This window comes from Porcisia hertigi, chromosome 26 (genome assembly GCF_017918235.1).
Source record: "Porcisia hertigi strain C119 chromosome 26, whole genome shotgun sequence".
NCBI lineage: Eukaryota > Euglenozoa > Kinetoplastea > Trypanosomatida > Trypanosomatidae > Porcisia > Porcisia hertigi.
Genome location: NC_090585.1, coordinates 966746 through 981351, shown reverse-complemented (window position 1 = coordinate 981351; position 14606 = coordinate 966746). Strand labels below are relative to the sequence as shown.

At 59.5% G+C, this 14606-nt stretch overlaps 1 protein-coding gene across 1 annotated transcript; it reads right to left on the bottom strand.

Annotated features, from left to right (window-relative positions):
• Nucleotides 1-1815: 1815 nt before the first annotated feature.
• JKF63_04288 (uncharacterized protein) lies at nucleotides 1816-13818 on the bottom strand (the record flags this gene model as incomplete). The annotated part of the gene is made up of 1 exon (XM_067900280.1): nucleotides 1816-13818. The coding sequence occupies one exon, from the start codon at nucleotides 13816-13818 to the stop codon at nucleotides 1816-1818; it is 12003 nt and encodes a 4000-aa protein (XP_067756464.1).
• Nucleotides 13819-14606: the final 788 nt, after the last annotated feature.

The window sequence follows — 14606 nt, the reverse complement described above, 5'->3', positions numbered from 1 at the left end:
ATAGCGTCATTCGGCAGAGGACACTCATCACACACGCCCCCCTCCGTGTCGTCATCTGCTGCCCCTGACATGGCCCCCGGGCGGTGAGAACCTTCACTGACGTCCCCATCAGTGTACCGGCTTCGAGCACCAGATAACCTTGTGTCGCCCGGGCTCCTAAGAGGCCCTTCGTGTCGCAGCGCATAAATGAGAAGCTCCCAGCGAGGCACGCCTTCCACCTCGCAATTCACGGGGGATCCCAAACCAGATGCCTCTGGGCCTTCCGCCCCCGCACCCGGTGAGGTATTTATGTTGAAGAACGTATGTTCGCTCACCGCACCAGGGGCTGTGGCGGCGGCGGCGGCGGCGGCGGCACCCTCGTAGTCTCTGTCATGCTGTTGATCCGCCGAAATTCCAGTGTGTGCTGCGGCTTCCAGCAAAGATGAGGGCGCGCAGGTTCCCTTGGAAAGGGCCCGAGGCGCCGCATTCGTCCGTGACGCATTCAAGGGTGGAGTCGCGGTGCCGTGGGTATCACGGCGACCGCCAGCGCGGAACACACTGCACGCGAACTCGCCGAAAATCTCACCCATGCGCACCACCGCTGCCTGGCAGTTCAGCGATGGTGCGTTAGAGCGACAAATTTCGATCGATTCGGCGGTTGCTGCTGGAGCAGCAGCCGAGGCGGGGGGCGAGGCGCCATGCGCCATCTGTACATCGTCCACCCCGGGTGCTGTTATCTCTGCAACCGTGGAAGCGACCGCCATGTCTCCCTCGCGTGGAGCGGCCGAGGCTTCTACTGCTGTTAAGCTGTTTGAATCCATTGTGCGAGTGTGTCAGTGTGATGGTCTGCATGCAGATATTAGAAACGTACGCGCGTATGACGCTGACGGAGTGAGAGCAGCTGTAAAGTGTATGTATAAAGCCCCCAAACACCACGCAGCACAAGTGTGCAGAGACGGAGAAGTGTAAAAAAGCAATTATATATATATAGATATATATGATTGTGTATCAACGCTCCTCTCTTGACGGTTGGGCGTTGTTATGGGAAGAGGTCATGCATTAGAGGTGTGCACGTGGGCGTGCATTCGAGGTGTCCATAACCGAGAAAGAAGGGTGTGTGTGGAGGGGAAGGGGGGGGGGGGCGGGGATACAAAACGGACATGCATACATACAGTGTTGAGTCGCGCAACAGTACACAGAGAGAGAGAGAAGCAATGTGGGTAATTTTTAAAAGAAAAAAGGAGGAGAGGGACGGGAACAGAAAGAGAAGTGCGTTGATGGTTCGACAAGAGAGCAGCGGTTAGGGAGATGGAAATAGGAGGAGGCGGGCGGAGCCGGATGCTTCACGTACACTCAATGACTCCCGAATCGGGTCATGGGGATGTGTCCTGGGAGACTGTTGTGTTTTTCCCAGTTCTTGCTGTTGGGCTTCTACTCGGACAGCACAGGCACACAAGGCATTGTTCCGACGCTCACAGCGAATGTGACAGGGAAAGCAAGACCGAGGCAAACGCACATGACTGACATAATGATGGAAGGCACACATACGGACATACCGAAAGCAACCCTACGACGGGGGGGGAGAGAAGGGGGGGCGGCAGCAAATACAAAAGTCGAAACAAAAGCGAAAAGAGTCACCAACACAGTTCATGTGGCCAAGCAAACATATCACCACCCCTCTCTCGATATAAATATATATATATATATATATTTGGCAGAGGATAACACAGAGGAGACGAGAATAGGCTGGGGTATGGGGGATTTGAGGGGGGGGGACCCAATGCCAGAAAGACTCCACCCTCCATCAACCATAACGACGATGCCGCTATAACGCCTCTACACAAACCCAAACTCTGCCGCGTGAGTGAGACATGTCTCGATGCTGGTCTGCAAGTCGGCGGCTGTAGTGCATGGCTGCAGCAGGAGCGAAATCGGGGAGCAGGTGTGCGCTGTTGGCAGTCGCCCCGGCTCGTCCCCACACTCGACCAGCACCTTCTCCGGCAGCGGGATGCGGCTCTGACCGGAGCAGAAAAGCAAGAAGCGCGCCAGCTGGGACTTGGAGAAGCCATTTAGAACCTCTGTCAGCATCGCGCGCATGGACGGGGAGAGCGGCGACATGTCGAGCTCGGCTATGACATGCTCGCTCGAGGCAGCTCCGCTGCCGCACACGCGCGCACGCAGGTCCTCCCAGGGCACAGAGCGCAGCGAGGCAGCAGGGACAACAGAAGTCAGTCCAGCCCGAATCGCCAAAAACGCGGGGTCATATTGGTGAAGCAGAGCCTCCTGGGCGAGGGCACGGCGGCGGCCCACCTCCGCAGCCTCCTCGCTAGCAGCCATCTCCTCCAGCTCTTCCAGTACTAGGTGGCTCATGTCCTGCATGCTCCTCTCCGGTGTCATGCAGGCATACGGCCGCAGCGGACGTGCAGGGAGCGGCGCGGCGGCGCTGTCTATCGCACTGCTGCCGCCGCCTTGGAGACTGCGTAGAAATGCCGACCCTGCCCGCACGTGCTCAGGCAGGGAGGCGAAGAAGCCATCACTGAGCACGAACGCCTCGTCCTCAAGAGCCGCAGTGATATTGTCATCGATATCGTACGCATAGTCGGCTAAGGTTATCGTGTCCTCTTGAAACGTGAGCGTCTTCCACAGCATCTGGGGAAAGCTGAAGGGAACCTTCAGTGTCCCACAGAGCACCATGTTGCCCATCATTTTGCCAAGCCACTCAAACATGCGACGCAGCACGCTGCCCTCGACGCCGTCGCCAGCCGCCTCGCTTGCATAGAAGGCGGACATGTTCGGGACAACGGTGAAGATTGTGCTATGACTGCACAGCTGAAACAAAGGCAGCAAAGGATCGACGCGCACGCCACGGATAAAGCGGTAGCTCATCTCGTCGCCGATCATGCTCATGACGGTGCGTGTCACGCCACCGGCGTCCAGCGCAAGGGTGCCCTGCAGCTGCACCGCAAATATGCGAGCTCGCTGGTAAACCCGTGTCCTCTCCAACTGTGAAAAAAGTTGCCCTGTTACGCTGAACCGCAGACGGCGCCCCTCTGGCGATAAGAGGGAGACATCACCAAAAGTGTCACGCAGTCTGCTGCGCCAGCTGCTCTCCGCGTTGTCTGTTGGCATCGACAACACTTCCTCGTTCTCCTCGACGTCCTCGTCTTCGTTGTCGACAAACCCCACAAAGTTGTCACGGCCGTCTTCTGTGTCGTCGTTGTCGACGTCCTCGTGAACGTGGACGCCACCGGTGAAGGCTGTCGCCAACCCCTCCTCCATGGATGGCGATGGCGCCACCGCTGCTTGGGCTACCTCCCTCGTGCTGTTGAGCGATAACGGCGCGTTCTCGGAGACGGCCTTGGTAATGACGTGAGATTGCTGGTGCGAGCGTGGCAACGACGTCGAAGGTGCAGATGAAGCGGGAGGCAGAAGTACAGGGTGCTCCGCTAGCCATGCCGCATCCGCTTCGGCTCGCACCTTGTTTGCCTTCCGTAGCGAAACAAACACACGAAACGCGTGCCCGCTGTGGTACTTCGGTCGGCCGCCTTGCTGCAATTCAAAAATCGTCCAGCGACCGCTGCTGAAGAGCAGATCCGTTGCCTTGCGGTGGAACGACATGAGATACGGCGACGTCTCGATAAGCCGCAGGTGGCGAGCAACAACAATGGTCAGCTCTTGCACACTGCTTAGCTGCTCAATGTAGGGAAGCAAGCGGCGCATGTTCACCGGTTCGGCCAAGCTCTTTCTGCATTTGCCGAGAGTTGGCGAGCCAACCACCGCCATCAAAAGTGGGTACTGACGAACCACGCTGTGTGCCGTCGCCGCGTCTAGCAACGGCACCACAGACGACCCCTTAAGGGATGTGATAGAGGCCTCCTCCAGTGCACGACTGAGCTGCTGATAAAACTCATAGGTTTGAGGCGCGGGAGTCGTCGTGCCGACGTTCGCGTTGTTCTCATCACTCTGCTCGTCTTCACTGCCCCAGAGCTCCTTGTCTGATGGTGGTGAGTAGTCCTGATAGCCAGCTGGTTTGAAGTGTGTGTTGCCCAAACGAATCTTGAGGCTGTGCGGTTCAACGGAGGCGCTCACGTAAGGGTAGATCTCCTCCCCATCACCCTGCGCTGGCACCGACACCCACGAAATCTCTTGCCCATTAATCGTCCAGCACACCATCATTGTCTCAAGGTCAATCATAGACCCAATAACGTCGCCGGCGCTCGGGCGCCGCGGCACGGGTATCGCTTGCTCCGTCATCATTAATCGCAGGTGCTCGCGGCAGTTGAACCCCCATGAATGCAGGTCGGACCCGACGTGCTGGGCTGAGGCGATGCGCTCATGCTCCAATGTGCCCCATCCCATCACCACCGTATTGGATCGATCAGTGAAATCCAGCGGCACCTCCACCTCGTAGTAAAACTTGCCCCCCTTTGTCGGCGCCACGCCAACGCTGCCGCGCACCTGGCCCACAAGCAGCTCTCCAGCCTCATTGAGCCGTGTCTCCGTCAAGGCTACAACATATGGGAAGGGTTTGCCCAGCATCGGCGGTAGAGGGCGTTGCCGCTCCATCGCGTCCACAGTGCGTACCAAGCACGCACAGGCCTTCGCGATCGCGGAAGTGGTTCGCATGGACGCGTGGTGGAGAAGCGCCAAGATCGTTGCCCGCTGTTGGCCCTCCACAAGGGGTTCCATGCCCAGCACAGGCACCATCGGCTGCGCATTCAAGCGAGCACACGCATTGTCCTCCATCAAAGCACTCAGGCACTGGTAGCTCGCCTTCCGCAGCGCCGCATCACCGTGTCGCACCACGTTCAAACACAGCGCGTAGAGTAGCGCATCCTTCTCGGCCGCGAGGTGGAGCGGCTGTTGTCGGATCAACGCCAAGGCAATGCTGGCTATCGTGGAGACCAACTCCGGCTCCTGGATACCATCCTGCAGCATCTGTAGGCACTGGAAAAATATGGGGGTGACAGTGGAAGGCGAAAACCGGCTCCAACTCTCCAACCAGTCCGTCGAGCAGACGCGAATTCGACGCAAAAAATCCGCTCGGGAGAGCTGAGCAGCAGGCAAAAGGGCGGCGTTACGAAGAATAATGGCGCTCGCGTAGTAGACGATCGCATCGACCAGACACGGCTCGACAGTCACCGACTCCGCCGATAAATTTGAACGAGCTTGTGTGGTCGCGACATGTGAGGTGAGCGGGCGCTCAGGCATAGGACAGACATAGCGACCAACCTCCACAGCAGCGCATGACCCAACTCGCTGCGCTGCTGCCTCAACCAACGCCCACAACATGTCAGCATTGTACGCACGGGTGTGCATGCCAAAGGAGATGATCTTGGAGCCATCCAGGCTCCACTGGTACTCCAAAGTGGCGCCGTCACCGATGAGACGTGCCTCAAGGGTGGTAGAGAACTTATCCTTCGGAAGCCACCGCGTCACGCGGGAGCAGGCAGTACAGAAGTGGCGGTGGCGCAGCGCGTGGAAATCACGGACAGTCTCACGCTGATAGCAGACAGTGCAGTAGCAGCACAGACCCGTCGTCTCCTGCCGTCGAACGATGCTCGGACGCATGCACCCGCATGTCACGCATGTCGGTGCCGAAAGAAGATTGTAGGCGAAGCTGCACATGGGACACGCCCAGGACGCGCCGGGACGAGCGTTCGAGCAGATGGCGCATCGCACAGTAGAAGGCTCATTAATGAAGGTACACATGGAGCAGGCCCACTCCTGGCTGGCAGCTCCATCAGCACCGTCACTGTCAGGGAGCTCGATACGGTCGAACTCCATCCGCCCACGCAGAACCGCCGAAGAGACAAGGTATCCAGTGAATGTGAAGGAGGCTTCCTTTGATTCACCGAACCCCTTCACTAACGTGCGGTGGTCCTCCTCGTTGGCATTGGCTTGCATTGGGTGGATCGTCAATGTCAACGGCGCCTCCACGCCCTCTCTGCCCTGTGTTACAGTGTCAGTATGGGACTCGCGTGAGGCGTGGGTGGCCGCTGTAGCAATCCCTCCAACGTCTTCTTCCTCCCCGTCCTCTTCGACACTCTCCTCGTTGCCAGATAACTCACTGCGCTCGTTCGACAGCTCCTCAACGCTGGAGGCCACCGAGTAGCCGCTTCGCGTCGCTGTCGCTTCACCAGAGGTATCTTCCCCCTCCTCATCCACCATTCGCTCGCCAGGACCGTCTGCCGCCGCCGCCGCTTCTTCGCTGGCCCCACTATTCCCAACCTCCTCCTCAGCGTCCTCCCACAACGTCGCATGGGAAGACTGGTCAAACGTCGGGCTACGGTCATCGCTGTCACTCGCCACCCCCTCGCCCCCGACAACGGTGACCACGGCGCCGGGTGCAGTTGCTGGTGCAACGGGTGGAGACTTTGACGGACCACCAGAACCAGCAGCATCACTTGTCCCCGTGATCGGGCCATCCGTCCACTCAGTATACCAACTACAGTAGGGTGAAGTGCACGGGTCCTCCCGCTGTGGAGACTGCTGCTGCTGGAGTAACCGAAGGACGCGATCAAGTAGGTCACACCAGCTTGACGGTGTAGAGTGACGTGCCGTGCAGGCCGACCAGCGTTCTCCGCAGGTTGGGCACAAGAGCGCGTCTCCGCGACGCCGATGTCCGACAAGACGGTCGTCGAACCTCTTGCCATTCGTTAGCGGGGTCGTACCCGCAGGCTCAGCGTATGTGCTCACACTTCCCGACGTCGCCTCTCCCTGGGTCGCCGCCGACGCGCCCGCCCCAGAGGCGGTGGCTTGAGGAACAGTGATGGGCAGCTCCTTACGCAGGTGGGGGTTGCACCAGAGCTCATTCCACGACTCGCGCAGCAAAACATGTGGAGGCAAGTCCAGCCGTGCTGCTGGCAAAACCGCGTCCAGAAAAGGCAAGAGGTCGTGTATAGCCTTCTCCGCCACTGCTGAGAGTGGAGCCACCAGGAGCGTCGTAGGACCATCGCTCAAAGACTCACTGGCGTCACCGCCGACTGCACCTACACCGGAGTCGCTGATGAGGTTGTTGCCTCCCTTGCCTGGGAAAGAGCTGTGCAGCGAAAATAACAGGCGAAGTGTACGCAAGAGGGACGCTGGCTGCGCCAGCACGACGCGTCGAAGTGCCACACCGGTTGAGACTCCTTGCCGCGAGCTGAACAAACGCGACGAAGAAGTCGAGGGTGCTGGTGAGGTACGCTTTAGCTCTGCAAGACACAGGGCAGCAAACGAGGCGAGCTCTGGCACGCATGCCTGGATGCATGCACGCACCGCGGCCGACGCTGGAAGCGAGTACACTTCTGTTGTGGTGTCTGGCTCTAGGGCAGCCGCGCAAACTCGCTGAATAGACCCGGCCTCGTCTCTGACGACGGCCATGCAGCCCTCGAAGCGCTCAAGGCGCACAGACGTCGCACGGCCACTGGGCTGGTCAAATTGTGGGGGAGCAATGTACACCATCTGCATCTCATCTCCATCTGCACCCAACACACCCAGAGTTACGTCCCGATCCGGCCCACAAGAGGGAACAGGAACGCAAGGCAAATGTTCCTTTACGAGCGGCAGCACCAGGGGGGTCCAAGATATCAGCATTGCACGCATCGTGTATCGTGCAGTCAAGGCGGCCTCGTCAGGCGCGTACATCCACTTGGCCCGACTGTCGCCGTTGTACAGCTCCACAAAGGGGAAGATGTATCGCACGGAGGAGTGGATATCGCGGTGCAGGATGTTTAACGGCAGCCCGTTGCGCTCGAAGCCAATGCAGCGCTCCTTCACGTACACGACAGCCGTCATCACATCACCAGAGCCAAAGACAATGCCACTCTCACGGTTGAGGTAATTCTCAGCACGTTCCGTGTCCCACTGCTGCAAAGCTGTAGCAGGCACCTCAGTCAGGTAGTCCGAAACGTAGTAGACCCAGGGCTGCCTCGACCGCTCACCCGGGTAGGCGGTATACTCGAGGCTGCCGTTGGATGCTGAGAGATGCGACAGCCTGCTGATCGCCACCAAGCCGAAGTAATAGTAGCGCCCGAGCGTCTCGCACTGGAATCCGCGCTGTATTCGCACCGACACACGCACGATATCGGGGGTGGACGGATCTTTCAGATCAATGGGGTTGCATGCGTAAGACATGCTGCGAACATTGTTGGAGGCGGCGACGCCGCCGCCGCCGCTGCTGGTCCCCGTTCGCTTGTGCTCAATCCGACGCCCACCCGCAAACACGGCAACGCATGACGACGGGACCGACGCGGAGCTGAACCGCGGCTGGTAATCGGGGGTGACAGAAGCGAGCTGGTGACAGGCAACCCAAAGACGCCGCACGGCATTCGAACTCACTGGCGCAGCGGCTTCCGCAGCGCTCGCGGACGCATGGAGCGAGGAGGATGGGGCATCACAGCTGTTGGGGGCAGAGCGCTGCGAAATGGCGTTGTACAATGCACTCAAAGCCACCGAGCGAGTCTTGCGTGCTACAGCGGCGCACTCAGCGACGCTAGTGAGAACGTCCACATGCGTGCAAAGAAGCGCTGGCGTCGCTGGTACTGCGATGGATAGCGTGACAACAAGATCGAGAAGCATCGCATTTGCCACGTTTCGGGCTGCAGTGCGCTTCACGTGGTACATGGCTCCATCGTCAGCAGCACCTGTGTCACTGCTGTCGGTGATGGAAAGCCCGTCCAGCAGTTGCACCAATTGCTGCACGCTGTGCTGTAATGGGGCGGTACACGCCTGAATTAAGTTGACCTCTTCCATTTGCCCTGCAGCAGTGGTGGCGGCGGCAGTGGCGAGAGCTGCGCGGGCGTGGTGAGAACTGCGCAGCGCGAGGTGATGAAGGACCAGCGCCAGGAACAGAGACACGCCAAACAAGGTCAAGCGTGCGAAGGGCGAAAGGCGAACGTCGGCCGGCGCTGACGCCAAAGATAGCGGAGATGACAGCCCTGGGACACGCGTATGCTTACCTGCGCCCCCAGGAGCTTTGACCCCCCTGTTGTAGACTGGGGTGACAGAAAGCACGTGGACATGGTCGTGGCCGTGGCGATGGCCTGGCATCTGCTTGCTGCTTTGACGGTTTGCCGCCACAAGGCGAAAGTCTCGCCGCGGGAGCTTCAGCCGCGTCAGACTCACGTTATTGAGTGCCATCACGATGTCCCAGCCGCCACGCCCAAAAACAAAGCTCAGCTCCACAACATCGCCGGCGCGCCACTGAGGTAGCCGCCGCTGCCGGCGCGTCACGTCACCATATTGCACAGTGCCGTCCCCCATAAAGTAAATACCGTTGGCGTCCGTCTCAGGCTCGCAGCGAGCGATTGGGACCTCTGCGGAAGCGAGGCCGATAAAGAAGCCGCTGGCCGAGCCGCTCCACAACTCCACTCGCACATGCCCAGGCGTCCATGACGCGCCAGCGGTGCCCTGTGGGATGTCCCAGAGACCACCACCGTCGCCCAAGATGGACGGCATTGAGCTGACACACGTCACTTTGTTTCCGTTGGCGGTTTCTTGATATCGGCGAAAGACATGATGCTCGCGGGAGGCGGGTGTCTCACTCTCACCAAGATGAGCGCCGCCATTGCTATCGGCGAAGCCGCGGCCGCCAGATGGCGATGGCCCTGGTGGTAGCCGCCCTCGCACGTACTTTGCCACTTCCACCAGGAACTCCTGCTCAGCTGTCTCGCTGGTAAGCAACAGCGACTCCGTGCGGGACAGGCATGTAAAAGAAGGCAGTAAGCCCGTCACCACCTCCGCGAAGTGCGGGGCGCACACATGCACGTCTGCCGCATCCATCGGCGTCGACATCAACGACACCGTGAAGACGGCGAAGGCACCATACTCCCATGGCTCCATCAGGAAGCGATGTGGTGCAGCTTGCGTTGACTGAACGCGGTGCAGCAGAGCGCGCAGCAGTCCAAAGAGCTGTGAAAGAAGGGCATGCATACCGCGGCGGAGGTTTGCTTCAGTGGCACGGCCGCATCCGCTCACCGCACTGAGGTAGTGACCAGCGACAGCGGTAGCGCCGGAGGAGGAAAGGGAAGCGGTGCCAGCAGATGTAGTCGCCGGCGCCGTAGAGGTCCCGGCTAAACCATCAGCAGTAGTGGCGCCGCCAAAACGGTGCGAGAAAAAATGAGACTGGTGGCTCTGGGTCACGGCTGTAAGCCCGGTGCATCCGAGAAGCAAGAGCCGTCGGACTGCCTGACTGACCAACGCCACGTGCTTTGGGGACCGCCACGTCGCCGAGCACTTGGTGAGAAGATCCACCACTACCCACATGGTGCCGCCGAGTTGTCGTCGGTCCTCCAGGGCTGCCTTGACAACCGCTACGGTGATACCCGGAATGCTAAACAAATCAATCGCCGCATCCACCACTTGCGCCGATGGTACAGTCGAGGCAGTAAAAAGAAACGCAACGTTGCGCATGATGAACAAGGCAACCTCCAGCGCATGCTCACCGCTGTTGCTGCCGCCAACAGTGGTGCTGGCAAGGCTGACGCGTCGCACTGCGTCCGACCAGATTGGAGAGCGCCACGTGAGCGGTTCCCCGTGAAGGTATCCGGTGCGGTCCTGGAGAAACGCGTGGGCAATCACCAGAAGCACCGCACGAACGCAGTCCACGTGAGCTGAGTAGCATCGCACCTGCGCACGCAGCGCCTTCACCGGCATTTCGTAGAGTGCCTGAGTGAAAGGGTCCGCCAGTGACGCAGTCGCCGCTGTTGCGGATGCGGCGGCGCCGGTCCCCGCTGGCGTAGCCAGCGCTGTGCTAGGCGCGTGGGAAGTGCCGCTGCCACCTTCTGCCATTGCTGCCTGCGAACTGTCAGGTGCCAAGGCACCGCCGCCTGTGACAGCCTTCAGACCCCCTCGCAGCAAGAGAGACCCAGCGACACGGCAGCGCCGCTGCTGCGGCTGCTGCTGGTCACCGCTCACGTGGACTCGTTGCTCCATCCACGCCAAGAGCCGCACTGCCACGGAGCGCTGCGCAGTAGACAGAGCCACTGTCCACTCGTTGCACCAGCGCGTGTCGAGGCGCAGCTGCAACTGAGCGCACACTTCACCAGAAAACGTGTGCATCGCATCCTCCGGCAAGCTCGGAATTACAACACGGCACGGGCCAGCGTAAGTGAGAGAACCATTGCTGTGTTCTTCCCTAAAGCTTTGTAGAGACAGAGGCAGGCGAACATCCTTCTTGGCCTCCTTGCCAGCCGTGGCAGATGTCGAGCGGCTCTTCAGCGCCCCAGCCACGCCGGAAAACGTGCTTGGGAGCGAAAACCTCACGGGCGCAGGCGAAGGCTTCTCCGTGCAGCACGCATCGCTCTCGAGTGACAAGAGAAGCACATCAAGCCCGCGTGAAGCCTGGTCCCACTGCACTGTGTCCTTGGTGTGCACTGACACACGCGTGGCGCACGGCAAACATAGCTCTATCATCTGCGTCCGGCGACGGCGACACGGCAGCGTATCAAAGTCTCCATGCATGCTGCTGATTGTCAAGCGTTCAGAATCGTCAACTCGGCCAGTGTCATTGGTGTCGTTGTTTTCGTAGCTACCTGCAGAGACGTTCAGCGCGCTGCCACGGGCATTCCGAGTCAGCGATGACGTGCCTGTGCTGGTGGATGCGGTGGAACCTTCTTCGTAGACGTTATCACTGTCGGTCTCCATGTCGGTCGATTCGTTTTCATCAGTGTCTTCGTCCACGAGAGACGCTCCTTCTGTTGTTGTTGTTGTTGTTGCCGCCGCCGCCGCGCCTGAAAGATCGGTGCTGTCGTGGACTTCAGGCACCTCGTGAAACGCTGAAGACGGATAGGATGGGTAGCGATTACTGGTACTCGGATGGCTCTCGCTTGTGTTGGCCACCAGCGCTGCAGGCTCGGTGAAGCTGGGCTCCCCAATGTCGCTTTGCATAACATTAGGGCTCGTGCCTGTCGGGGTGGCTGAGTCGTGAGCCAGATTCTTCAGGCGCTCCCTTGTCATGACAGGAGGCACTGAGAGGCCAATCTCAAATGGCACGCGTATGGAACAATGCACCACAACCGCCTCCTCCGCACCTCCACCGCTCACCAATGTCGGCGCAGATGTCTCTGCTGCGGGGAAAAACACGGAAGACTCTTTTTTTCGTCCTTGTGAGGAGCGTTGGCAGCTCGTGGCATGGCGAGCACCAACACCACCCACTTTCTTGTTGCGTAGCCGCTGCTCAGGCTGGTGCTGTTGCTGCTGTTTCTGCTTCTGCTTCTGCTGTTGCTGCGCATGCTGGTGCTGTTGCTGCTGTTTCTGCTGCTGGACCAACGCAACAAGCCCCGCGGGTGCTGTTGCCGTCACCGTCTCCAACACCTGTCCCAGCTCCATCAAAGTATCCTGCGACCACTCGACAAGGGACACGAGGTGCAGCAAAGGCAGCACCACCTCTACCCACAGAGCGGCCTGCTGCTGTGCGAGAGAAGTGGGTTGCGGCTGTAGAGAAGCGGCTACAGACGACAGACTCTGCTTTACCAACCCGCGCGCCTCCCGCTTTTCGATGGGCTGAACAGTCGCTGCTCTTTGTGCCGGCTGAGATGGCGATCTCTGGTTGTGGTACGCTGATGACGACGACGGAGGTTGCAAGACGGGAGCAGAAACAACAACACCGTCCGCACCTCGAATGGCGTCGGTGGCCGATACAGCGCGCAAGGCGTGCTTTAATAAACACGCAAAGGAGTGACCCGCCTCAGCGCATGTGGGGGCACGACTACACATCACCACGGCTGTGCGTAGAATTTTTCGACGCAACAGGGCTCCCGCTCCCTCTGATGGCGGCGACGTAGCGGAAGCACAAGTGGTGCCACTGGCGCTGTAGCATGCGCCGCCGTCCGGTACCAGGGCGTTCGCCACTACAGACTCCCACTGCACGTCCACCTGTTCCGCGAAAGACCGACGCGTCTTGCGCTCGTAGTTCTCACGGTTACTGGCCTCATCGCCTCCATAGTTCAAGGTGATGCCGGCAGTGGCGCGCGTGGCGACCTGCCTGCTCTTCCCAACGGTGGCCGTGGTTGCCGCTGTTGTCGCTGTCCTGGGGTGGACATCGCCTCGGACGTGCTCTGCCGATGCAGCTGTCGCGCCGCCCGGGAAATCCGCTGCACTGTTGTTGTCCCAGTTGTTGCTGCCTAGCTGAATGGCCGAGAGATGCCTTGACGTAGCGACAGTGTTGGTCGCGCTCGCTCCAGTTGGGGTCTCAAAGGTACTTTCCGAGGGGGCAGTGACGGCGCCAGCAACCGTGTTAGTGCGCGATGTGCTGGGCAAGGCTCCCATGGACCCGCCGCTGATCGTGATGTCACCCCGATCTCTTTCTGCTGCCTCCGGAAGCGACTGGATGGCAAACTCAAATACATCCGACAAGGCGGTAGCTGGTGGAGGGGCAACGAGTTCAGTCTTGCGCAGCTGGTGAGCGGCGGCGTCCGCTCCCTGTGCGCCAGTTCCAGAAGTCCCGGCAGCAGTGCATGGCGAGGACGTCTGCAGCACCTCTCGGGAGAGTGGCGATGCGCCAATAAAATAAGCAAGCGCGGCAGCGCGCAACTGCGCAACGGACAGAGGAGTCTCACCGTACCGCACCTGCGACAGGTTCTCCGTCAGCTCCGTCACGCAGTTCTCGATTCCGGAAGCAAAGGCAGCCTCTGTTGCCCGCGGCGACGCGCTTACGCGGATGGGAGGCGTGAAGTACACGTCTTTCATGGACAAAACACGCTCCGCGTTCGTCAGCAGCGGCCACGCAACCCGCACCAACTGATCGGCTGGCATGGTCATGATGTCCTCCACGCGACACGTGGAAATCGCTGCGCTACACTCAAAACGCGCATGGACGCCGCGTTCTACCGGTGGCGGGTGAGATGATGACTCCATGGTCGCCTCCTTTTTTATCTGTAAGAGTCTCCTCGGCTGCCCAATGTGCCTTTGTTGTGGAATCACACTCTGGAGTGGAGTCGAGGTTGTTGCCTCTTTTTTTTTGGGGGAGGGAGGGGGAGGGGGGGGGAATCGACCCCAGACGTGCAGAGATCAAAAAGCCAATTTATATAAATTTATAATATATGTACACACACACACACACACAGAAATGAGAGGGTGCGGGACACAATAATAAGCGAGTGCGTGAATACAGGAAAACGCGTCTTGTGGGGGGAAGGGGGGGGGCAGGGGGGAGAGGGTAGGCGGTGTCTGGTAAGCGGGACAGGGCAAGAGTAGCACAAAATGAAAAACGAGTGAGACGAGAACAATCAGCGGCCTCGTAATAACACACGGAGACAACAAAATAAAACCGAAAGGAAAACTGCACAGGAACGGAAAGAAAAAAAGACACAGCGGCCCAATCACGTGATGGCGCAGCACCTGGGGGGCGTTAACAGTACTGCCTCACTCGCAAAAAAATTGCAAAGGAAATCGGGTAGATGTGAGTCCAAGGTGTGGGGGGAGGGAGGGCGAGGGAGGAGGAGGAGAAGAGAGACTGAGGGAGGGAGGGAGGGAGGGAGGGAGGGAGGGGGGGAATCACAAGCACACGAATTGTCGTTCCCCTATGACTGTAGAGGCCCTACAGGTGCACCCGAGAAACCGGGAACAGGGCCGGAGGGGAGAAGAGAGAATGGAACCTCTACTCACAGCGACAACGAAAAAACAAGGCGAATTTGCCCTCCCCC